Genomic DNA, 26,022 nt, shown 5'->3' with positions numbered 1-26,022 from the left:
CTAATAGCCATTGGTGGACCTCTCCTCCATGAACTTATCTAGTTCTTTTTTGAACCCTGTTATAGTCTTGGCCTTCACAACATCCTCTGGCTCACATGGTTGACTGTGCATTGTGTGAAGAAATACTTTTTTGTTTTAAACCTGCTGCTCATTAATTTCATGTGGTAACCCCTAGTTCTTATGTTATGAGAAGGAGTAAATAGCACTTCCTTATTTACTTTCTCCACACCAGTCATGATTTTATAGACCTCAAACACATCCCCCTTAGTTGCCTCTTTTCCAAGCTCTTACCCTCTTTTGTATAGTGGTTTGAGATCCTCTGATGAAAATTATTTCTAGAGAGCTGTGGCTGCATCTGCAGAATATGGTGCTTCCCCATATATTCTTATTTCCAATTTTCTTCTTGTCACACAGTAAGTCACTGCTGAAGAAAATGAAGAAATGTGCAGAGCTTGCCATGTGTGCAGAACTAATCTTTCTCCCTTTTATTGAACCTGTTTGATTGTCATCAATTGGTTGTACAATGCAAAGTGTCCTAATTGGGATACGTGAACATAATAAATGATCTTCCCAAGAAGCTGACACAGATAGCCAATGACATACTACCTGTGACTTGGTAGAAACACACATAAAGCCATGCATATGGATGTATGACACCGTCACATATCGAATCAACAGTCACCAGACTGCTCTGAGGGGATCCAAAAGCAGAATCCTACATGCCCTTAGTTTGCTGTTCCTCCAAAAGCCTTCTCCCTGGTTCCTCCAGAGAGTCCTTTTTAGACCCCTGCATTGTCACCTCTGTACCTGTGTCCTGTTCAAGAAATTTCCCTCTCCACTTCATCAGCCCCACATAGAGAAACTTGGTCAAATTGGCTTCCCCACTCAGGCAACCCATTGTTCAGTCCAGAGTACAGTCACTAAGGTTAAAGTTAATGACTTTCCAGGTGTAGTGACATTAAATGTGACTAGGTAATGCTAGCAACTTTAGCAGAAGGTAGCCTGTGTTTGTAGCTCCTTCTATAGATAGGGGTTGCAGAAAGGGGGAGTGCCACCTCCCTGCCATGAACTCCTTTTCCTCTTGACCCCACAAGTGGCTTAAATTTTGAAGGTAGGCAAGGGGTGGGTTAGGAGGTCAGTAGGTTTCCTATGGATTCCACCACACTCTCACAGGGCAAAGCCTTGCATGTTACTACTTTCCCTTTTATGGTGTGGAAAACCTTCCCAAGTGTTTTTTGGTGGCAATCAGCCATTGAGGAAGCCCCTGGCAATATGGTCCATGCAGAAGGTCCTGTGTCCAGAAGCCACAGGGGTGAGGAGGGTGAAACACCTGATCTCTTTCATGGCAGAGAAACCTTTCCTGACCACACGGGCTACTCCGCAAATAAGGGAATGGAGTCCTACATCGAAAAGGCCATGCATCCTTTCTGAATACGTAAAGGGATTCAGCCACAAAACCTCATTTAGCAGCTTTATATAGTTTAATTTGTAGCTATGTCTTAGTTGAATTATAGCATTCAATAAATTCAATACACTATAGCTATGGTTATAAGACAATTTCAGTCATAACCCTTGAACTCATTCACTCACAGCTTTACCAGAAATGTTCCTTTTCTGCAGACATTTTCTGTGCTTGATGTCTGCTGAAGTGGTACATGTGTGCGTGAGAGAGGGAAGACAGCTTACCTGCTCTGGAATTACATCAGTCTATAAAAATCCAGTTTTCTGATTGTACACAATTATTGCCAGACTTTTTCAGACAGACAGTTCAAACAGTACACACTTCATTGTGAAATTTTTCTACAAACAAGGCCCAGATAGCAATCCGTCATCGGTGGGTGGGAGAAAACACTAGGAGGTTTTCCTTGTGGTGGTTTCTAAGGCCCAGTCTACATTAGAAACTTTTGTCAGGATAGTAATGTTGGTTAGGAGCATGATTAGTTTTTCAACATTTTTATACTGGCAAAAGCTCTATTAGAGGCAGTTATACCAGCAAAAAAGTACTTTTGTTGATATAAGCTACATCTACATGAGGAGGAGGTTTTGCCAGTATAGTTATAACAGCAAACCCTTTCTAGTGTCCTAAGATGTGTTTTCTAAAGGCCAAAGGAGGGATGAGGGAGATTTGGGGTCTCCTATTCTTGGTGATGGGAGACTCACCTGTGCCTTTGTCTGGAAATATGATTATAAATGGGATGCACATCACTAACTGACCTACAGTATTTTCCACGAAGTGAAACAATAATGATGGTGCTGATGATCTCATGAATTGGCTAATGTGTACTACTACCCTCTGTTGGACCGACTCCAGTGTACATATAGTCTCTAACCTGTTTACACCTAAAGAAGCTTTTCCTTTAGTCTGAATAATAGGGGGCTATGCTGGTGGAACAGAAGGATCTAGTGTCTATCCCCATTTTTGCAGAGTTTCCACAAATTTGTTACAGTACTTTACACATACTGCTTTCAATTTATAGATCTCATTGAAAATACTCTTCTCTAAGTATTCCCACCTTTTTTTCTCTCTCTCTTTCTCTCCCTTTGAATTTGATAGACCCACTGGGATTTTCTTATCTTGTTTTTGCTAAAAATGTGCGTGGACTAAGACTGTCAACTTTGCTTTATTCCATTATAATAAAAGTAGCAGCCTTTAATCATTACCAGCAATATTAGTGGCACACCAGTTTTTACATCTCAAATATGCTTCTAATTTTCCCAGTCAAAGGCAAATTGTTGGTGATATCTTAATTTTCTTTTCTTTTCGGTAGTTAATGCCAAAATGCAAGGTTATGATCTTGAACTGAATATTTCCCAGATGTGTGGCAAGGTGAAAGGTGGAACAACTAACAGAACCTGACTTCCTATCCATGTTAGTCTAACTTAGGTGAATTTTAAGTCAGACTTAATTAACCAGTCAGACCTCCACAAGCCTTCACCTTCACAGCTGCTTAAGATGAAAGCTTAAAGCTTGTGTAGATGTAACATATTCCACATGTTGGAAGAGAAATCAGAATCAGCTGCCACTGTCTCCTTACACATAGTTTATGGTGCCCTGTTAGCCACCTTCTTGTCAAAAGTCAGTGATCTTCTAAGAGTTAAATGCTTCTAATTCATTTACAGATTCAGGGCCTGTTCCTGCTTCCACTGATGTCAACTGCAAAATTCCCCTGAGCTTAATTGAGAACACAATTGACCCAATACTTGGAAGGTATTGAGCATCCTTAACTTTCATTATCCTCAACACTCACAGAAGTCACTTGGCACCTTGCAGGAGCAGCTTAATGAAAGAATAGTGGAAAGACTCAAGATCTGGAAGTATGGGTTTTAATAAAACCCCAGCAACACTGGAATTGTTAAAATGGAAATCAAAGATTAATTTTAGCTGGTTTAAAGTATAAATGAGTAAAGACCACTATTAGTAGAAAGCAGTGTGATCTAGTGGTTAGACTTCTGGCTCGTATTTCCAACTTTGCCACTATCCTACTGGGTAACCTTAGGACTGTCACTTCACTGCTCTGTGCCTCTGTAAAATGCGGGAAATGATACTGACCTCATTTGTAAAGTATTTTGAGATTTACAGACAAAAAGTGCTATGTAAGAGCTAGGTAGTAGTAGTAAGCCACTATAGAATTCTCAGTTCCTAAAGCATTGTGATTTACTGGTAGGCAATTTTGTTCACAAAGGTTCTGAGAACTACACTTCCCAAAATGAAACCAGCAGGAGTCCCTGCTCCCTTCCAGGGAATGTTGTTATATGCACTATACTCAGTGATTTTTCTTTTAACAGTCTTAGAACAAACTCTTGAGGTGTTAATTGACCAGGTTTGAGTGATTTAGAATGACATTACGAACTGGTGCTATGACTTACCCTAACTATCATGTCCCTGTGGAGATGCTTTGTGGATAGAGATTTTACTCTCTGTTTCAGATTCTGTGAACCATGTGCAGTAGCGACCTTCTCCATTCAGTTATTACAGTTAGGTGCTTTAGCATAGCAATAATCCCGTAAAACAGTTGATGACTGTAATAGACTTTGGGACCTAAAGGATTACCAGCTTTGCAAATACCACTCAGTAACTGGTAAGGAGAATTGAGCCTTAATGAGCTGATGGAAGTAGTAACCACTTCTCTTTCTGAGGGTAGTATGTCAGGTGTTTTCAAGGAGGCATTGATGAAGGCCTCCACCAAAGATGATGATCTTGTCAATTAGAGACCGGTATCACATCTCCCATTTTGGGGAATACATGAAGAGGGCAGTCACCAAACAGTCATATCAATATCTAAAGTCTTCAGATTTTCTTGATTCTGGTCAGTTTCATTTTAAATCTAGGTTTGGGACAGAAATTGCACTAAGGATATTGATTAGTGATCTTCTAACTCTTGTTGAGGTCAACATGGCCAAGCTGAGTTTGTTGGATCTGTTAGCTGCCTTTTGTACAAAGGTGCTGTTGATATGTCTGAGGTCCCTGGAAGGAGCGGATGGAACTGCTTGGAAGTGTCTTCTCTCCTTTTTATATCGAACAACCCAGAGGGTGATTTTGGGTGAATGTTTGTCTACCGCTAGGCAGGGGTGAAAGTAGTTTAAAGGACTTACTGGTACACCAGAGTCCTGAGTGGGGGCGTGGCCTCAACCAGAAGAGATGTGGCCTCAACCGGAAGAGATGGGGCCTGTCAAGATTTAAAGGCCCTGGGGCTCCAGCTGTGGCTGGGAGCCCCAGGGCCTTTAAATCACCCCAGAGCTATCAGCTGCAGGGGCAGCTGGGAGCTCAGGGGCGAATTAAACAGCCTGGGGCTTCGGCCGCCATGGAGCTCCGGGCCCTTTAAATCACCGCGGGAGCCCTGCTGCCGCTACCCCAGGGCAGCAGGGCTTGGGTTAGAGCTGAGGTAGCGGCGGCAAGGCTCCGTATGCAATTTAAAGGGCCCAGGGCTCCAGCCTCTGCGGGGAGCCCTGGGCCCTTTAAATCCCCGCCCAAGCCCACTGCCAGAGCTCCAGCGATGATTTAAAGGGCCCGGGGCTCCCTGCAGCAGGCCTCACACTGAATATGGCTGCCAACATTTTTGGTAGGTTGAATGAAAGAGATGGAAAGAATTTATGAAACCACAGTTCAAGTGCTGTCATTTAACTGGGTTGCTGGCACAGGTCTGTAAATGTGTGTGCAGGAGGGTAGATATTCGAAGTCAAGAAAAGTGTCTTCAGCAGCTTAGCTATGGAAACAGAATTTGTATGAACGGAGAAGGCATGAGGCACAAGCTTGTGCAATTAGATCATGTAGTCCGATGCACAAAACAGAATAACTGGCTGCTATCTGAGGATGTCAGCAGGCAAGATGGGGAAACAATAAAAAAGTAGACTAGAAGATAATGAGAACAGAAGGGTGTGAAGTGATCGTGCTCTACAGATCAGCCTTTTAAGTTTCAGTGCAAGATTGACGACTTTGTCATCCCATGTTTTGATGAGGTGTTGAATGAATGTTTAAGAAGACAGCATTTATCACTGTTCATCAGAGTTTAAAAAAAATGTGTTTGTACTAAGGGACTGAAGATAGCAGATTCAGCCAGGTTAGGAGGCAGTCAAGTATTAAAGATGAAAACACTGTGAAAGACATATGTCAGGTGCTTGTATTATATCAGGCAATTGTTTACATCTGTGTGCAAGTGTGCAGGCCTTGTTATTTGCTTTAACATTGCTGCATACCTTTGATGATGAAGAGAGCATATTGAACATGTGAAGTAAGATACAAATCTTTGTAATTTTTTGATTTTCTAATAAATAGCAATATAATGAAAGCATTCCATACAATTCTAGAATGACGTATTTTTATTAGTTGTAGTTGTAGGCTGAAATAAGTGTGACATGTCGTCATTCCATATTCTTTATGAAAATATGCTGACGATATGACTATGATATAACTGAGATATACTTTATGCAAGATGGCTCATGTGAGATATCATTGGAAAGGTTATGATTTACTGAATGTTGATGATCCAATTTGTATGCCTGTATCCTTTCTGTATCTGAAGTTAGGAATATTGACTAAGTATCTGTATTTCAACTATGCTACTTTGGGTGACGCCCACTGCTAACACTTCAGATACAACAATGGAAAAGCCAGACAGGGCTCATGGCCCATCAGCGAGAACAATGGACTGTGAAAAGGCTTGGCTCCATACTGCCACTGACTCATGGACACTGTGATACTACAGAGTCAGGTGGTCTTGTCACCTGATACTAAAACATTACCTGGGATTTCTTGTAACTTTCCACTGTAAGGGAAGGGGGGGGGTCAAGTTTGGGAAACAAAGGATTCCCGCCTTATGTAAATCCTATTTAAGGGTGAGTCTGAACAAGAATATAACTGGAACTCTGAACCACAGAAACTTTGCAAACTGCCTGCAACAATATCTTGGATGAGAAATACTATTTGTAACCAATTTCTTTAGTGAAACTAGCTTAGTTTGCATGTTTGATTTTGCTTAGTAATGATTTGTTCTGTTTGTTACCCCTTTTACCACTTAAAATCTGCCTTTTATAGTTAATAAAATTTGTTTTGTTTATTATTAAACCCAGTTTCTGTAATTTCTAACTGTGGGGGCAAGGAGTACGCACACCTCTCTCCACATTGAGGGAGGGGGCAAATTTCAAAATATATCTTTGGGTCTACGCTCCAAGGGAGGTGGACATCTGAATGCTGGAGCAAGTCCCTTAAGCTGAGTCTTCCCAGAGCTGATCTGCAGCTGGGTGTGGCCCTGCCTCTGTGTGTGTGTGTGTTAGGGCAGTGGTTCTCAAAGCCGGTCTGCTGCTTGTGCAGGGAAAGCCCCTGGTGGGCTGAGCCAGTTTGTTTACCTGCCGCGTTCGCAGGTTCGGCCGATTGCAACTCCCACTGTTACAAACATTTTTAATATTAATTTGTAAAGAGTTTCCAAAACATTGAATCTAAATTAGCAGCTGCCACATTTGCTCTGTGGATTTGGAGATATTACATGTGGTCATATACAGTAGAAAAGGCCCTCCATTTTTGTTCCTATGTAATTTTGTTGAGATGGTATCCTAAGAGGGTGCCTCTATCATGATCCTTTGGGATGCAAGTGAACAAAATCCCCGGCTAGTCTTTGCCTGTGGTTGATGTTCCTGGTGCTTTTTTCCACTGCCATTTGCCCATATATACTTTGGTCCACTACTGAACATCCAAGAATAAGATTCCTTGTGATTATGACTTGTGTAACGCCAGACGATTGACAACATTTCTTTCTCTTAGCTAGTTTGCAAATAGTTGTGTTATTCCCTTTGGTGCATATTTCTGACTCCTGTTGCCTGGAATGGGGCTTGTGCATGTACATTCAAAATCAGGATTTGGTTCACAAATCAAAAACCTGCAAAGTGATGGGAAACTTATAAAGTTATCAGCAGATCAGTGAAATCTATGGGCCTTAACCAAATCCCTTTGAAGTCATTGGGACTTTGGATCAGCCCCTAGGGTGAATTTTCATTGAAAAGATTTTGAAGGAGTTTTTTTTAACCTTGAAAACATTTTAAATTGAAATATGAATCTGCCCTACTGGCTACAGGTAGATTGTAATGCTGCAGTTTATAGCAATGCACATCTGGGCCTAAGAAAATATGGAGTGACATTTAAAAATGTGCAGAGATTTTTTTTTAGAAACAACCACACAGAATATTATATCATCTTTTTAGTGACTGTGTAGAACCAGCACCTTGTTCTCTGGGCCAGATTCTGCCACCGTTACTCAATACTCTGCAAGTTGTTCCATTGTCTTCAATGATTTATATAAGAAAATGGGGCCACTCATGGAGAAAACTGCTAGTACTCAACATGAGTTGAGGAGGGTAGAATCTGGCCCTAAATTGGATACAACAACTTTAAAAATCCTTGCAAGTATTGTTGCATGTGGTGTTCATCCAATCTCATGTGTGGCCTATTTTGGCTAAATGTTTAATATTGAATATTTCTAAGTAATATATCTGAATCGAATGTACCTGAATTCTAAACCAACTCATTGCAGCAGGGCTTTCAGACAGAGAGCTATGTGGGCTGTAGCATCTAGACAAATTAGAATTTGCTTGTCTGTGACTAATTTTAAATACTGTTTTTGTGTTTCAGTACCATTGTTTCTTTCAGTAGCATGCTAACTTGCATTGCTGTTATGCTTGGGCTAGCTACACACTGCCTTGAGTAAGGGGTGGTGTGTAGCTTTGCCATCCCAGGAGCACGACAGAGGATAAATTGTGACTGACAGTCACCATTCCTCCCATGGTTCCTCCATTACCACTATCCTTTGGTGAGTGAGCTTACTTTCACCTGTGTCTGGATTTTGGCCAACTACTCTAGTTGGTAACTTGAGGGGCAGAGCCAAAGCTCCTCTCACTCCCACTTTCCAAACCACTTGAGAATTAAAGGAGGGAGAAGGGACTTACTTCTCCTTATCCCTCTGCATGTCTGAGTAAGGGCTGTGATAATCTAGTCCTTCATGAGTTTTCTATGCTCTTACTCTTTTGAACTCTATGTTCAAAAAGGTTCAGAGGTTCTGTTCCCATAACCTTCCAAAAGTTTGGATGATAGTCTCAAGCTATCCAAATGTATGCAACTGGAAATTGGATTGGAAATCTCACATGATCAGGATTCTGACAAGATATCCAGAATGTTCTGGCCTGAGTTGGGCTAGGCATGACACAGCAATAGCTTTCCTTGTGGTATTTCAGTATTTCCACTTGTGATTTAAAGCAAGAAGTGAGGAGGTTCTATGAGAATATTAAAAATAATTTTAAAAGCGTCTGAATTTTTTCCAACCTCAAAGGGTCGCTCTTGGGTCAAGATCTGGCATATGGTTTAAGATGAGACTTTTACCCCTAATTTTAACATTGTGGTCTGTCCTGGATTTGTAGGAAAATAATTTTGCTGTGATCCTTGTATCATAATTTGCCATCTGACAACTACATTGAAATCATTATGATTACAGTCAGTGAAACAGGTTTATTTTAATGAAAACATGTCTGAAAGGCATGTCTTCCTCAACTCACTCTGTTTCCTACACTTATTGCGCCTGCTTCTTCATCACCGTACACTTTGTGCAGTCATATGTACTTATGCAAAAGTGAGTATAAATTACACACATTCTGATATGGTGTCATTTTATACTCACTTTGCACAGGTGTGAACAACTGCACAAGCTGTAAGGAAGTGGAGAAGCAGGCTTAGTGTCCTCATCTTCCTCACTCCCTCCCCCTTTTCTTTCCATCAATCTGGCTTCCTCCACCAAACAGGGCAAGTGGATAATTAACTATCCACCAACCAAACACTTATAACTGATTGGCCTACCTCTCTTGAAACCACCCTTTCCCTGAGGGACCTATCAATAACAACACCTCCACCCCTCAAACATGAATTGTCCTGCTCTTGAACTGACAAATGCCTAATGTCATTGCTTAATCTGCTCCCCATCACCACCCCTATAGACCCAGACCCAGGCAACCCGGACATATAGGGGGAACCTTTCAGGGCAACAGACACCAGCAGCCAATAATAAACGTGGAACAAAAGTTCCAACAACATAGTCTGGTAGAATCCTACTGAAAGGCCCCCATCATCCAGCCAACAACAGCAGCAGCTGCCGCCACCATCAAAGCTGTTGTCATAAGGCAGCTGACCAACTGGAAAACTTCCTGTTTCAACAGCCATCTGACATCATCACATTCCATCCAGTTGGGCTCATTCTTCTGCGGGAGAGAAGACGGAACTGCAGAGATATGTTTGTGTGAGATTATAGTTTAGAGAGGCTCCCTCACAAAAGGCAGTATTATAAATACAGGAATTTTGAGATGTGCTGTGGAAGCAGGGGGTGTGTGGAGAATACAGTGTAGCTGTGTACAGAAGTTTACCACAGATGCACTCTACAGCTTTTTGGAATACAAGTTTTATTTCTCCTTTGCTGGTTTGCTGTTTAGGGAACCCCAAGATCTTTAGATGGTGTCAGAAATGCTGAATGAGAGAGAGACTGAATTCATTCTGAGGTTAACGTCTGTGTTCGAAACTGAAAGCAGAGGAAAGGGGAGCATGTGGAGCAGCAAACAGAGAAGTACAAAGGCTTTTGTATGTATTTTATGCGCATGGTGGTAGCTTGGCTTCAGAAGGGAAGAAAGCCAAAAATGGATGTGCTGCAACCTCCATCCAGTCTGCAATTGCCAGGCAATGTTGCAGAGAACTGGAAAAAAATTCTGACAGAGATTTGAATTGTATTTAGCAGCAATGTGGGCAAAGGAGAAAAATGATGAAGTAAAATCATCAGTCTTTTTCATGTTGTTGGAGAGGAAGCACTGGATATTTTAACAACTTTAAGTTGAAGAAGATGAAAACATGATGTTAAGTAAAATACTAATTAAATTTGAGGAACATTGCATGCCAAAAAGGAATGAAGCCTTTGAAAGAGACAAATTTTTACATATATGCAAAAAAATTCTCAACAACCGGTCTGTGGGCTGGCGCCGGTTCCTGAGATCTCAATTACATAGTTTAGGAAGGCAGCAAGTTGCTCCCTGGTATCAAAAAGATTGCCATAGAATTGTCTACACTACAGCAACTGGTCGATTTAAGCTACACAATTTGAGTTACATTAATAGCGTAACTCAAGTCGATGTAGCTTAGATCTACTTACCACAGGGTCCACACTATGGTGTGTTGACAGGAGATGCTCTCCCGCTGACATTGCTTCTGCCTGTCATTGAGGTGGAGTACAGAAATCGATGGGCGAGTGCTCTCCCATCAATTGAGCGTGTCTTCACTAGACTCACTAAATTGATGCAGATGCATCAATCGCAGCAGCGTTGATTTATCTCCATAGTGAAGACCAGCCCTGGGATGAAGCACAATTTATGAGGGACTGGATACAGCCAATGAAAGTGAATGAAACAATTATTCCACTCAAACTGGACATAGGAGCTCAAGTTAATATTCTGTCTAAATGAGGTTATGAGAGACTGAAAATAAGACCAAAACAGGGACCAACAAAATAAAAGTAACTAGTTATTCTGCAAAAAATATACCAGTGAAGGGGAGATACATTACTAGTATCAAATATGAAACCATCACGTACAGCTTCTCATCCATTGTAGTACCAAAAGAGGTGACACCAATTTTAGGCCTGGTGTCAATCTCAACCTGTGAAAAGCTCAGTCTGGTAAAATGGGTGCTCTCACTACAAGATCATACTAAACCTGGCTATGAGGCACTTATTCAGGAACATCATGATCTGTTTAAAGCTGGGTTGCTTGCAGGGTGAACATACAATCCAGATAAACAATTAGGTCCCTCCACTTATCCATCCATGGAGACAGATGCCATTTGCACTCCATGATAAATTCAAGGCTGAGCTCTCAAGGATGGAAGCAATGCAAATAATACAAAAAAACTGAAGAGTCAATGGAAGGAGTGAACTACCCAGTCCTTGTGAAGAAAAATAAAAGCTGGCTACACATATGCTTACATCCTAGAGAATGTGACAAGGCTATAAAAAGAGAACACTTCCAACTGCCAACAGAGAAGAGATTATGGCTCATTTTGTGAATGCACAATTTTTCAGTAAATTGGATGCCTCCTCAGGATTTTTTCAGCTAAAATTAACTGAAGAAAGCCCAAAACAATGCAGCTTTAATACCCCATTTGGAAGATACAGATTCTTATGCCTACCCTTTGGCATAACATCAGCACCAAAAGTCTACCGCAAAACTGTACATAAGATCTATAAACATATTAATGGTGTTGACACCTCAATGGATGACAGCGTCATCTGGGGCTCAACTAAAGAGGAACATGACTAGCCTTTGGAAAGTGTTGGCTTCCAATAGAGCTGCAAACTTGAAATTAAATAGGGAGACATTTTGTTTTAGGGGTTACAGAACTGACTTTTGTTGGAGAAACTATTTCCAGTGAAGGTGTAAAACATGAGAAGAGGTTTCAGCCATTGAAATGATGCCATGTTCCGAGTCAAAGATGTCCAGCAGTTCCTGAGAATGGTTAATTATCTTGGAAAATTCATACCTAATCTACCTACAAAAGCAGCAGCTTTGAGGAAACTCCTAGAAAGTAAAAATGAATAGTACTAGGATTCAGAACAGGAGGAATCATGGGAAGTTTTGAGACAACAACTGATACAAGAGCCCATGTTGACGTTCTATACTCCAAGCAGGCCTATTGGAATTTTAGCAGATGCTTCACAGTCTGGCTTAGGTGCAGTGATTTTACAGAAACACAGTGATTGTTGACAACCAGTGGAGTATGCATCAAAATCACTGACTGATGAGGAAACCAGATATGCGCATGTTGAGAAGGAGCTTTTAGGAATATTGTTTACCTGTGAGAGATTCAATCAATGTATTTATGGCTGGACTGTAGATGTCGAAATGGACCACAAGCCCCTGTTAGAATTATTTGGCAAACTGCTAAATGACTGTACCTTAAGGATTCAAAGAATGATGATAAAACTGCAAAAGTATGATTTGGTTATAACCTACACACCTGGTAAATTTATGTTTACTGCAGATGCACTTTCCAGAGCAATGACTCCACTATGAAACCAGAGAAGACTGTAGAGATAGAGATGCAAGCCTACATAGATCTGATTGTAAGTCAATTCCTGTAGCTAATGAAAAACTGCAACAAATAAGAGGGAAAACAGAGAAAGATGAATCACTGGGGATCCTTAAAGAAGAGCTAATTCAAGGGTGACCTGAAGAAATAAGCAATTGCTATCCAAGTATAAGAGACTATTGAAACTGCAACATGGACTTACTATGATAGATAAGATGATTTTCAGGTTCAGCAAGGTTGTAATACAAATAAGCCTCTGGAAAGAAATGCCATGGAAGATCCACAAGTGTCTTTTAGGAATTGAGAAATGCAAACAATGGACACGAGAAGTGATATATTGGCTGCGGATCAATCATGACATTGCTAATGCGATAGGAAACTGCTTTTCATGCTTGAAATACAAGCCATGTCAACAGGCAGAGCCTCTGAGATCACACTCAGTTCCACAAAAGCCTATAAGAAGGTAGGCACTGACTTATTTATCTGGCAAACAAATGATTATTTAATAGTCCCAGATAATTAGTCTCTGTATCCAGCAATTTGCTCACTGCACAGTACTAGTACTAAGTCCGTAATAGCCGGCATGAAGGGAATATTTTTCAGACATGGAATTCCAGATGCAATCTTTAACAATAATGGGCCACAATTTTCCAGCACAGATTTTAGGCACTTTGCCATTGATTGGTTTTCATCACAAAACATCAAGTCCAAATTACACCCCCACCAAATGGATTTGTGGAAAGGGTTTACTGGTGGTGAAGGACTTTATGAAAAAAGACATTTGACAGCGGAGGTGATTTCTATAAAGCTGCATTGGCTCTTCTCCAGCTCAGCTGTTAATGGAAAGAAGGATCAGATCTAATTTATCAATCCCTATAATGTACTGAAATCTAATGACAACAAAACCATACAGAAGATGAAAGAAAATCAGAAATAGATGCAGAAATATTATTTTGACAAAAGGGCCTGTGATCTCCCATCTCTTAACCCAGGTAATAGTGTCCCTGAGGAATCATGCCTGTAAAACTTGGGGCCAAAGGGATACCATTAAAGAACAGCTGAATCCATGGTCTTATGGAGTTCAGATGGACCAAGGGGATACATTTAGTTGTAACTGAAGAAATCTAAGAGTAATCCCAGAAAGTTCCAAAACATTGACAGTAGATGTGGACTCAGTCATTTACCAACCAACTGATCATTTATCAATGGACAAAGGAGAAATTGGCAAGGAACAAGACAACAACTCAGACTCTAATGAAAGGCTGATGCTGAGAAGATCAGAGAGGTAGATCAAGTGTCCTGAAAGACTCAGAGACTTTCTAACCTGCCTGGAGAATGGGGTATTTGAAGAAAGAGAGTGGTAAAGACTCACTTCAGAGAGATGTGCTGGTAAATCTCTCCTCTCTAAATAGTTGACACGTTAGGTATATGAATTGTAGTTTACGGAAATGTACTAGTCAGGTTGAGAATTTAATGTATGTGTTATATAGTTGTTAGTTGTTTATAGTGAGCTAGTTGGCTTTTTAGGATGGAAGATGTAAAGATATGTTTGTGCAAGACTATAATTTATAGAGGCTCCCTCATAAGAGACAGTATTATGAATACAGGAATTTTGAGACGTATCCTAGAAGTGGGGGAATAAAAGTTTTATTCCTTTCTCATTCACTGGTCTGTTGTGTAATGAACCCCAAGATCATGACAGGAACAGGGAGGCAATACCTGTGGGGAAAGAACAGATAGGAAGCATAAGAGATCACCATCAAAAGGGTAGGCGGAGGGCTCAAAATTGGGGGGCAGGCAATGGAAGGTGGAATTATTCTGGAAGTCTAGGTTTACAGACACATAAACTGCAGTTTTAGAGATTTTACAGGTGCTTATTATACAAATGACAAGGCAACAGAAGAATGATTGGCCATCCTACACCACAAAGAAAACGGTCCTGGAGTCTTATAATCCTGTTTGACTGATACATCCGGAACGCTCATAGCTGCATTCAATTATTATTGCCATAGTATCTTGATAAAGTATCAGATACTTTATTAACCACAAAAAATACTGAACTATTTCCTAAGGAACCGTGTGATTAAATTCCACACTCGCCCCAAGATTTTCTGTAAATATTTTCAGTTCAGATGCCCAGCACTTTTACAAGAACACAAGATTGCAAATAGCAATACAAAACTATATAAGTGCTATTTTTTTTTTACAATTCCCCTGTGTAGTGTGAGATGGCCAGCCATACTTCTCTTGCCTTGTCATTTGTATAATGAACACTTGTATAAACTATAAAAATACAGTTTATTTAAGGTAAATATATTTGGTTCCTACGGAGAATATGTTTCTAGCCTTTGGGAACTGTGAAGTGAGCACATGCATGGCTACAGGGCACATCTCAAGTTGATATTCTGAATGTTTCTAATTATAATGAGTTGGAAATGATTTGGGTATTGAAAACCATGCTGTTACAGTGGATGTGGTCAAATGGGATTAGTTGTAATTGTTGCAGTTTATAGAGTTACGACTGTAAAATAATAGTCTGATATCTGTTTTAAAACCATAATGGAGGCCACAAAGATTTTTTTTTCCTTTTTCCTTCCAGATTCCTACAAGACATAAAACTGAATTGAGCAACTACTACTGAGATTCCCCAAAATTGCTTCATTAGTTTTTCACAATGGTTATTATGAAGGCAAATTATACACAAAATAATTTCCACTTTACATGTTTTGTAGAAATTAAAAGACTAAGCCATGAAAATGCCAGAGTCTGTTTATCTGCCATGTTGAAGCTTATTGTACTTGTGGAATATGAAACTTCTGAACAATATAGGGCCTAATCCTGCAAGCCCTGGATCTAGTATCATTATTTATTATTTGTATCGCAGTAGTGCCTACAAGCCCCAGTCATGAACCAGGACTTCATTGTGCTGGGCATTGTATAAATGCATGGAACAAATGGGAAGTTGACCCATAACGTATTTTGCCACAAATATTTCCCTTTTCAGTCTCAGAACAAAGAGTTATTTTCATTAGATGGTGAAAAGAACTTTAATTACAATTTTGGAATGTTCTACTGTAAGAATCTGTTTCTTTCTTACCTGGGCCAGCCTATGACACAATGACTTTAGTGACTAGTACTTGTATGCAGGTATTTTCATCTTTTTATCAAAGGCCATTGGTTTGAATCCATTCCAGCTCATTGTTTCTGAAAGTCAATATGTGGCTGTTTTGTGACCTAAGTCAAACAAACTGGTGGTCTCATCTAAATTTGATTATGCATATGGCTGTATCACAGAATAAATGGGAAGATTCCATTGCCTTAAATGGACTTTCAATCAGGGCCCTGAAACAAAAAGTCTCTAAAGAAGAGACTATCAATCAGGCAAAATTGCATAGGGAGAGAAGCAGTGTGATCTAGTAGAGCCAAATTCTGTAACTGACCTAGTGTGCAGCTCTATTGAAGTTTCCAGGGGTGCATTGGCAATGGGGAAGGCGGGCGGGAAGTAAGCACAGAATTTGGTTGATGTAAATTAAGCACATAGGATTCATTTCAAACATGAACCTCCACTGAAATCTCCAGAAAGACTCTGCAGATGAGAATTTATGAAGTTATCATTTGGGACATAAATAATGTGTTTTATCCACACTTTCAAGTTTTTAAAACATACTTACTCTGTAAGACTAAGTCCTGTACCAATGGTGATGAGAAGAAACTGATAATAGTTCAGAAGAACCTAGCCACATTTTAGGCAAGCGTTACTGGATACAGTCAAACTAATTCCAGCGCATTAACATTCATCCTGATGAGTTAGTTTCTGCTCCATCAGTGAGGATAAAATGGAGTGTGAGATTGTGACCACAGTTTACCAGAAAAATCTGTTGTATTTGATGTTGTACTGAGTATGGTTCATTGCACTGTATGCATTAAAGCAGTGTTTCTCAAACTGGGGTCGCCACTTTTGTAGGGAAAGCCCCTGGCGGGCCGGGCCAGTTAGTTTACCTGCCCAGTCTGCAGGTCCGGCCGATTACGGCTCCCACTGGCCGTGGTTCACTGCTCCAGGCCAATGGGAGCTGCTGGAAGCAGCGTGGGCCAAGGGACTTACTGGCTGTCACTTCCAGCAGCCCCCATTGGCCTGCAGTGGCGAACCGTGGGCAGTGGGAGCCGCAATCGGCCGGACCTGAGGACGGGGCAGGTAAACAAACTGGCCCTGCCCGCCAGGGGCTTTCCCTACACAAGCGGCAACCCCAGTTTGAGAAACACTGCATTAAAGTACTGTATCAACTTACAATATATTTGTGCATCATTCAAGTGCAAAACAAGACTGGCTAATTCAATTCCAATTTTGTACTTGAGCAATATACTATCCAGTTTCAAACTGCACTTGAAAATTTCACAAATATGTTATACTGAAAAGTGATACTATATTGGTCAATAGAATAACATTTTATTTTAACATGTTGCAATTCTTACAAGTATAATATGACAAAATATAATTCAGTTTAATCAATATTGACATATCTTTATTAATAATGTCCCTTTAAATGCTAATTTAGATTCTTTCTTTGTTAGAAATGGATCCAACCTGGTTTTATTTGACCCACACTAGGAATTACAGCAATTTAAAATTTCCTTATAAAGAATGGTCTGTGTTCTCCCCATCACTGTCTGGCATGGAAAGAGCAAAAACATATCAATCACACAGAAAAAGGGACAGAGGGAGTGCTTGCACCACATCTTCACCCCACCCAGGGGTTGTCATCTACAGTCACTCCATTTAATGATGCTTGTTTCTGAGCTGGAGTACTTTGAGGGAGGGGGATGGCCAACAGGGTGGTGAAACTAGAGAGCTGTTGTTCTTCATAGAATGCTCTTGTAGGCAAGCCAAAGAGAAACTTTGAAGCTATCTGAGTGTGACAGGTGAACGTGGCAATAAATCTCAAAAGAGCTGTGTAAACATTAGAGACCAGATCCTCAGCTGGTGTAAATTGCCTTAACTCCACTTAAGTCAATGGAGCTACACTGATTTAGGTCATCTGAGGATCTGGCCCTAATTAATTAATTCTCTCCTCTGTGGTTAGTAAATAAGTATTATTGCCCCATTTTACAAGTGGGGAATCCAGGGTATGGAAAGGTGAAATGACTCAATGTAGCCTCCATTGTAACTTAATAGCAGCGTTAGAATTACAACTTGGGAGCTTCTCAGTCCTGTCCTGTCTTTATTTCCCTTTGGCTATGCTGCCAAAGGGTACATCTTCACTATAGAGTTAAGCCATGTTTACACTATGGACACTAGAGTGGCATAGGGCAAGCCTGTATTTAAGACACAGATTAGAATGGTGGAAGGGGTTTCTTCCATTGCTGTAGGAACTCCACCTCCCCGAGCGAGGGTAGCTAGGCTGATGGAAGCATTCTTCATTGACGTAGCTGCATCTGTATTCAAGGTTAGGTTTGCATAGCTATAGCACTTAGGGGTGTGGATTTTTCACACCTGTGAGTGCTGCAGCCATGTCAATCTAAGTTTTAAGTATAGAACAGACCTTGAGTTAACACCTCTCATTAGCCTGGCTCAAGGGAGAGTGGCCACACCAAAACCAACACTCCTAGTGATTGGGTTGCCAGCACAGAGTAGCCACATCCCCATTCCATCACTAGCTCAAACATCAGTAGCATCCCCGATAGGCGAGCTAGTTTGAGTTTAAAGTACCACCTAATTCAAGCTAGAGATGTGGATGGGAATCAGTTGGGGGCAACACTCAAGTTATACCTCAAGCTGACTTTACAGTCAAGGCATGCCCTAAAGCATGTGTATGTTAATGTTGACTGAGATATAAGCTTTCACTGATCTGGCTGCCCACGTCTTTTCCTGACTGGAACTAGTCAGAAAGCTCCAGATTCCCAATGGGTCCCTACTGTTACTGGTTTTCAACCCTTTGGCGGTGAGAGAGTTGAGATCTGGATATTACTGTAAACCTCTTTCCCTGCTCCTCACTGGCAGTGAACCTGCACTACTATTCATTGCATCTTCATTCAGTGTTTACTCACACTGTAAGTGTTTAGGTTCTCAGGGGAGATTAATGTAGACTTCAGTAGATAATCAGGCTCATCTCACCATAATGGAGTTCTTTTAGATTACAGAATTCTCTGCATTACATTATCCCGCACCATGATGATTTATCTTATTGCAGATGAAAATATGAACTCACAAGGCTTATGGCAGAAGGAAAGTGGCAGGGGTGGCTCTAGACATTTTGCCGCCCCAAGCACGGTGGCATGCCATGGAGGGGTGCTCTGCCAGTCGCCGGTCCACGCACCGAAGCCACGGGAGGTCCACCGGAGCCACGGGACCAGCGGACCATCCACAGGCATGCCGCCGAAGACTGCCTGCCTGCCACCCTCCCGGTGACCGGCAGAGCGCCCCCCGCGGCATGCCGCCCCAAGCACATGCTTGGTGTGCTGGGGCCTGTAGCCGCCCCTGGAAAGAGGGCTATTTCAAAGTTTCCAATAATATGGACCGCTTCAATTGTTCATGCCTGTCAGGATTTATATTTTATTATAGGTATAGATTTGAGTCACACATATCTGTTATCATCCTAAATTTGTAATAAGAGATTTGATAAACAGAGTAATTTAAATAAACAAAAACAGAGCCCAAAGGATAGTTTGTAACTCTCAATGTGGACAAGACAGAGAAACTGGAAAACTTCTAATTCTGCTCTCTGCTTAAAAATGGCCTTTCATTTTCAAAAAGGAAATTTGGAAGGGCCTGATTCCACCATTATTTCCTGCTTGTGGCTATTATTAAAGTCAATTAGACTTTTGTGCATGCAGGAACAGCAGGATCAGGCTAGTTGTGGCAGGCTGTTAGTACAAAATCCAACTCCTAACTGGTCAATGGAAAGCCCTCACTCACTTCTGTGGCTGCTGGATGCACCAGGGAAGCCACTTATCCTTCAGTGATAAAAAAATAATCCATAATATTGACTGGGTCCATTTGATATTTTTCTTTATTTTTGGTAAATGTTAACTACCTCACCAGCTTGTTCACCATTAAAAATTACCTGATAGTTCTCTCATACATAGATTCACAATGCTTTTAATATGCATGGCCCAAACAGATTTCCTCCTACAAGCCCTCCATGCTAGAGGCAGAATTCCTTTACTACAGACCAAATACCATTATTGCAAGTTTCCTAGCATCACCCCACCAATGTACCCCACTCACAATGGGCTTTTCCCTGTATGTAGCACAATTATCAAAGAAAGGCCCAGGAAAGGATGCTCCTCACATAAGGTCTTCACCCCAAGCCCCACTTCAGATTAGGTTCTAGAGTCTTAATGTACTCAATATGGTTAAGGACCAAAAATAAACATTTTCAGCTAATGCACTGAATGTTTAGTTATGTTGTTTTCTTCTCTAGTTGTGATTATAATATGGAATTTTTAGGTGACTGGGAAAACAAATGAATTCCCCAGCACCCCAACCCTTATTTCTGAGAGCACTTGCACCCCTTGGACACAAGGTTTATCACAAGCTTGGAGGGAAATTGTTGTGGGTTCCCGTTGCTTCAAATGTTGGCAGCTCATCACTGTAGAAAACTTGCTGAAACCTAGTTCCAACTAAATTTGTTCCTAAGGTTGCTTGGCCAGTGTAGAAGGCCTAGGATTTGTTATTCCTAAAATTTCTGACCATTGCTACTTCTGGTTGTAGCAACTTGATGAGCACTAGTATAGGCAGGACACTATTTTAGCATGTCATATAGACCTGTTTATACATCAGGGAGAAAGGTTTGGACTCACCTACATAGGCTGCATAAGCCATGTTAAAACCAGTTTAACATGAGCTATATTTAACCTGAATTTAAATACGGCTCCTAAACAAGATATTAATTCCAATGTGGACACGGTCAGTTTTAGCTCCATCTTCATACCCACTGGCCTGCTACTGACACTGCAGGATGACATTTTTGTGGTGGTTTTGTTGATATTGAGACTTGCCTAATATTAACAGGAACCACTAACATCACACATGGGGCAGTGACTTGTCACACAACCCAATATGGATTAAAATAACCTAAAGATAAAAGACTCTGTATCCCATTACTGGTCCTTTGAGCCATTCGGTATCCCAGAATGCCAGGGCTGCCCAGGGAGGGGGGCAATTTGCCTAGGGCCCCACAGGGGCCCCACGAGCCCTGGCCCAGCAGCAGTCCAGGTCTTCGGTGGCATTTCGGCAGTAGGGGGCCCTTCAGTGCTGCCAAAGACACGGAGCAACTGAAGGGCCCCTCGCTGCCGAAATGCCGCCGAAGACCCAGACCGCCGCCGGGTGAGTACAAGCACCGCTACTCCCCCGTTTTGCCCCAGGCCCCCTGAATCCTCTGGGTGGCCCTGCAGAAAGCTATCTTCTTGAAAAAATGCTAATCACTTTTATTACAAACAGAGCAAAGTGTTTCTCTGCCATCCCAAGATAATGTGGATGTCAAGGTTAGTCTTACTATATCCCAGAATGTCAACACACTTGCCAAAAATGAATTTATCAGCTCAATGCAGCCGAGAGATTTAGTTTATCTAAATGTCCTACAAGGAATAAATAGTTTACCACTGTTTTTGAAGATTGGGGCAAATCTGACAGTCTATTGACATATGCTATAGATTTAATTTAATGCTGTGGTTCAGATGTCTCTTCTGATAACTTTTAGTGAAATCTATGCTAAGAGTGGAACTGTTTAAGTATTTTATGGGGGTTTTAAATGCAGGGTTAGCAAAGGAAACATGATAATTGAAACAATGTTTGTATATTCTCTTGTAGTGATTTGGAGAGGAATGTTACTAAAGCTTGTTGGTTGGTTGGTTCTGAATATTAACTGAATTTTAGCATGATTTGAAGGGATTCATTTTAAATTTGATCTCTTTTTTTCTGTAACAGGCAGATCACTTTCTTTAATGAAATGATTACAATTCTTTGAGCTGAGCCTCTCATTTATTGATTTATTTTATTTCATTTTTGTATTTTAGGCATATTGGAGATAACATCTGTGGAAATTGGAGTTGTGGCTGTTAAATCGATTAACAGCAACTATTATTTAGCCATGAACAAGAAAGGAAAAGTCTATGGCTCTGTAAGTATGTTGCTTTTGTTTTCAAAATGGACTGCAGGACTCATAACCATAGTTTCCCCCCGCTTCCCCCGACTAGCTCAGTTATCTGTAATTTTCTAGTAATTAGAGCTGCAAGGAGTTCTTCATCAAAATTTCAGGCTCTCATAAACCAGCTCACCGTGGTTTGTTCATTAGGCTAAAGTTTGGCAGTGGCTGCTGGCATTCGTCATGGAAATGGCCTGTTCTGGTGTCTGTTCCGATCAGGTCTCCCACTAAATAGCAGCCAACACAGCATGAAAACTGCAGACACTTTGGGGAGAATCTAGAAAAAATTAAAATTTTAAATGTATTTTATTCTTTCATGTCTACAGTACAATCCTGTTTGTCAGTAATTTTGGGGGAAGCATCTGAAACCTAATAAACAGGGGTTTCAGATGATGGAGCAGCAGCTTGGAAGGCATTTAAAGGCTGTACACTAGGTTCCCAACTCTAGAGTGCACTGGACAGCATACTGGTCAGCTTTACAGATTCACCAGCTTTAAAGGGGCAACACTGATTATCGCACAAGAATACAGTAGAGAGGGGGATAATCACATCCTCAGGAACATAATCAAACTTTGGTTAATCAGAGTTTGGTAAACCTGTACTTACCTATAAAAAATAGAATATGTGTTTGTGTAATATATGAATTATCACCAATCATTTTCACAGCTGCACGTAATATAACCCCATGAATGGGTGAATTAAACTCTGGTTTACACACACACTACATATATCTATAGTGTACATGTCAGGACCCTGGTCTCAAATTCAGTTTTGAACCCAGGCCCAGTGGGTCCTCAGGAAGCAGCACTGACCATCCGACTGCACTTACTTTGACTTACTTTGGAATTCAGACTTGGGTAGGCTAGCTTCTAGGATTCCTCAGCCGGCTCCCTGAGTGGCCACATGATCTTGACCCTGATTGGCTGGTGACCATATATAAACTTACAGGTAGAGCATGACACTGTCATTGTTTAGAATGGCCTGCATAATTCACTAATGGGTTTAACGGCCAAATTTATTCCAGTAAAACTTTTTTTTTATCATTTGTGAACTAGGATGAAAGTTTGGATCAGAATAGAATTCTGCATCTGGGAAAAAGGAGTCAAATGAGTTATTTTTATTTTTATCAGAAATATTTGCCAGCCTTTTTGATTGGTATTTTACAGCTAGTATGAGCAGGCAAAGGGGCAGGGGCTCTTTAATTTGATTTTATTTATCAGATTCAGGATTGACCAGACAGAAGGAGAATTAGTGTGGCTTAAAGCTGTTGCTTAAGTTAATGGCCACTTGCCTTTTTTCTCCATTGAAGCAAATGATGAAATATTAAAGTAAGTCCAAGCAGTCTTTAGGTTTCTAAATGTGGTGAATATAAAGAGCTATTTTGGGAAAGGGAGAATATATCCCCTGGAGATGTTTTTCCAAATTTACATAACTCTGCTAATGGACTAATACTGTGACTCAGAGCATTTTGAAAGTCAAATTGAGTGTGACTGATTCAGTCAACTGTGTGAAGAAAACAAAAGTATGTTTTCTGTAGTTTATAACTGAGGCCTGGTCTTCACTAAAAAAGTTAGGTTGACCCATCATCCTTACATCGCTCATTGCTGTGAAGAATCCATATCCTTGAGCAGTGCAGTAAAGCCTACCCAACCTCTGGTGTAGACAGGGGTAGGTCTACAGAAGAATTCTTCCATCAACCTAGCTACCATCTCTCAGAAAGATGGATGAACCCTTCCTGGCGGTGTAGGTAGTGTGTACATTAAAGTACTGCAGCGATGCAGCTGTAGCCCTTCAAGAGTAGGATAGCCCTGAGGAGACGTGAAAGATTAAGCCAGGGTTTGAAAGTTCTTAGTTGTATCTAAGTATAATGAACTCTTGATCAGTTTTTAAAATGGAAATCTACAGGAATAAGTCATGAAGATTTATATGAACTGTATAAAAAGTAGTTGTCGTATATTGCCTCTATGTATCTTCAAATGTCTTTGAAACAATGTAATTATTTTAAAGACTCACTTAAACTATCTGCTACATAAATGTTCCTGCTATATATTTGTAGCTGGTTTTTACATTTTAAATGCTCAAAGTATCTAACAACATTCATCAGAAATAAAATGTCTAAAGTATCTCAAAATAATCTTATTTGTACCATAAATAACACTTTATTATTTTAGCATATTCTTTCTTCTTAATTTTAGTCTCGGCATTTGACTAGGTGCCTTAGAATTACCATATGTCGGTAGGTAGGCAGGTTGTCAATGTTTACATGTTCCATTGTAGGGTTCTTGTGGGCTTCCCTGTAAATAAGAACTTGCTTTCTGCAATGTAGGAATTACAGAAATATATACTGTTTTGTGTCTTACTGCACATTTCAATGTGCAGGGTTTCAAGTGACCTACTTGCAAAAGACTTCCAATTTGTATTTAAGTGGCTTTATTGAAATGGATTCCTTTTTTCAATATGGAAGCTATTTGTTTATTAAAGACATTCTTGTCATCACTCCTGAAAAGCAGATCTGTGTATGGTAAATATTACAGAAACAATTAGCCTCCCATGACAACATACTTGCCTTTTATGTTTTACATCCTCTCCTAGCAAACTGATACCAATTTTCTTGAAAAATGGAAACCATTCATCCTTGGAAGTGTGTATGCAGAATTTTGTTAGGTTCACAGTGAACATTCTTACAATATGGATATTGGGCCAGGCACTGAAGTCTTTCAGGTCCTGATCCTTATTTATGGTAAGGCCCTTTATACCATTCTGGCATGTTAAAGGGGCCTTAAGGTCCATTTACATTGCCAGAGTGATTTGCACCCACTTAAAGTCTCCTTTTCAGTGCCACAGTGGTATGAATGGACTTTAGTTTAAATGAGCCTTTACAGTTTAAAATTTACAGTTTATAGATTCATTTAACATGTGCTACCAATAACCTGAATCAAAACACTTCAAAGATTGCATTTGCTTAGAAGTGCAACATGGTGAATGAGTCCATGACTGCTACATAGAGAAACCTTATAACTGAGAAAATGATGTAGTATTGATGCCATGTCCCATCTCAGAGGTGGCTGCATTTCACTAGTGGGTGAATTATATACTCTTATTATATATATATATAGATAGATAGATAGCTAATTATTTATTGCCCAACCAGTTACATTTTTATTTTGTAGCATAACTGACATGTTATAATATGCATGCAATTAAATATTTCAATAAGCAAACTGTATAATTTTATAATAATCATCTAGATTATGTAGAAAACTTGTAAAGCACTTTGGAATTCTTCAGGTTATTATTGTATATGATATTATTTTATCCTCAATAGTGTTAAAAAGTCTTTACATTCTGAACTGGCCGGTTCATTTTTCTCTTTTTACAGAAAGAGTTTAACAGCGATTGTAAATTGAAGGAAAGAATAGAAGAAAATGGATACAACACATACGCATCCTTAAATTGGAAGCACAATGGAAGACAAATGTTTGTGGCCTTGAATGGAAGAGGAGCTACAAAGAGAGGACAGAAAACAAGGAGGAAAAACACCTCAGCTCACTTTCTTCCAATGGTAGTAATGTCATAGATGAAGGAACTGTTTTATTGATGCAGTTGAACCAAAGGCTCTTTTGTCAAGTACACTTGGTAATCCTCTTGAAGAGTAAAGGCAAAGAAACAGTGCAGACGTCTGCTTGTTTGAAAAGGGGGGGAAGCCTTTGAAGGTTTTGTGCTCATTGCTGGCACATGAAGGACTTTTAATTAGTTCTGTGTCATATCTTATAATCAAGATACAAGCTGGATCAAATGGGATGGGAACTATTCCCAGTGTGAATAATGTTTTTTTATCTCTGTGATAGAACTTGCAGGACGTGAGACAATCTGTTGAATGATCTTTGGGGAAAGTTATTTATGGAATACTAACTCATATCAAAGACCTTCATTGCTCATTCAAGCCTAATGATCCAATGAACAGTTAAACACGCAAGCATTTACTGGAAGCACTTGGGTCATATGCACAAATAAAGAAGTTTCTGGAGTAGCCTTGTGGAAGAATGGATAGGATTAAGAAATATAAGCATATTAGAGTTAAACTGTTCTAACAAAATGAATAGTATGGTTTTCCCATGTATTCTAACTTCATTCCTTTTTATTTCTCTCTAAGTTATTTATTTAATAGGATGTTAAATATCTTTTTTTGGTTTTAAATGATTTCCTCAGTTGCTTCCCTATTTTCCCCCCTTTTTTCAGCTTTTCTCATAGGGGTTGATAGAGTAAACTTTCAAAACCTTACTG

At 40.2% G+C, this 26,022-nt stretch overlaps 1 protein-coding gene across 3 annotated transcripts in view; it reads left to right on the top strand.

The window, feature by feature from the left end:
• FGF10 (fibroblast growth factor 10) overlaps positions 1-25,799 on the top strand; it is a 118,134-nt gene extending 92,335 nt beyond the window's left edge. For all 3 annotated transcript variants that reach the window (XM_039543078.1, XM_039543076.1, XM_039543077.1), the window contains exons 3-4: positions 21,611-21,714; positions 25,118-25,799. In XM_039543078.1, the coding sequence (XP_039399012.1) occupies positions 21,611-21,714; positions 25,118-25,315 (302 nt within the window). In that variant the 3' untranslated portion in view covers positions 25,316-25,799. The remainder of the gene's footprint in view (positions 1-21,610; positions 21,715-25,117) is intronic.
• Positions 25,800-26,022: the final 223 nt, after the last annotated feature.

Source organism: Mauremys reevesii, linkage group 6 (genome assembly GCF_016161935.1).
Source record: "Mauremys reevesii isolate NIE-2019 linkage group 6, ASM1616193v1, whole genome shotgun sequence".
NCBI classification, from domain to species: Eukaryota; Metazoa; Chordata; order Testudines; family Geoemydidae; genus Mauremys; species Mauremys reevesii.
Note: the sequence above shows the minus strand (reverse complement) of the source record. Positions and strands in the feature narration are given on the sequence as shown.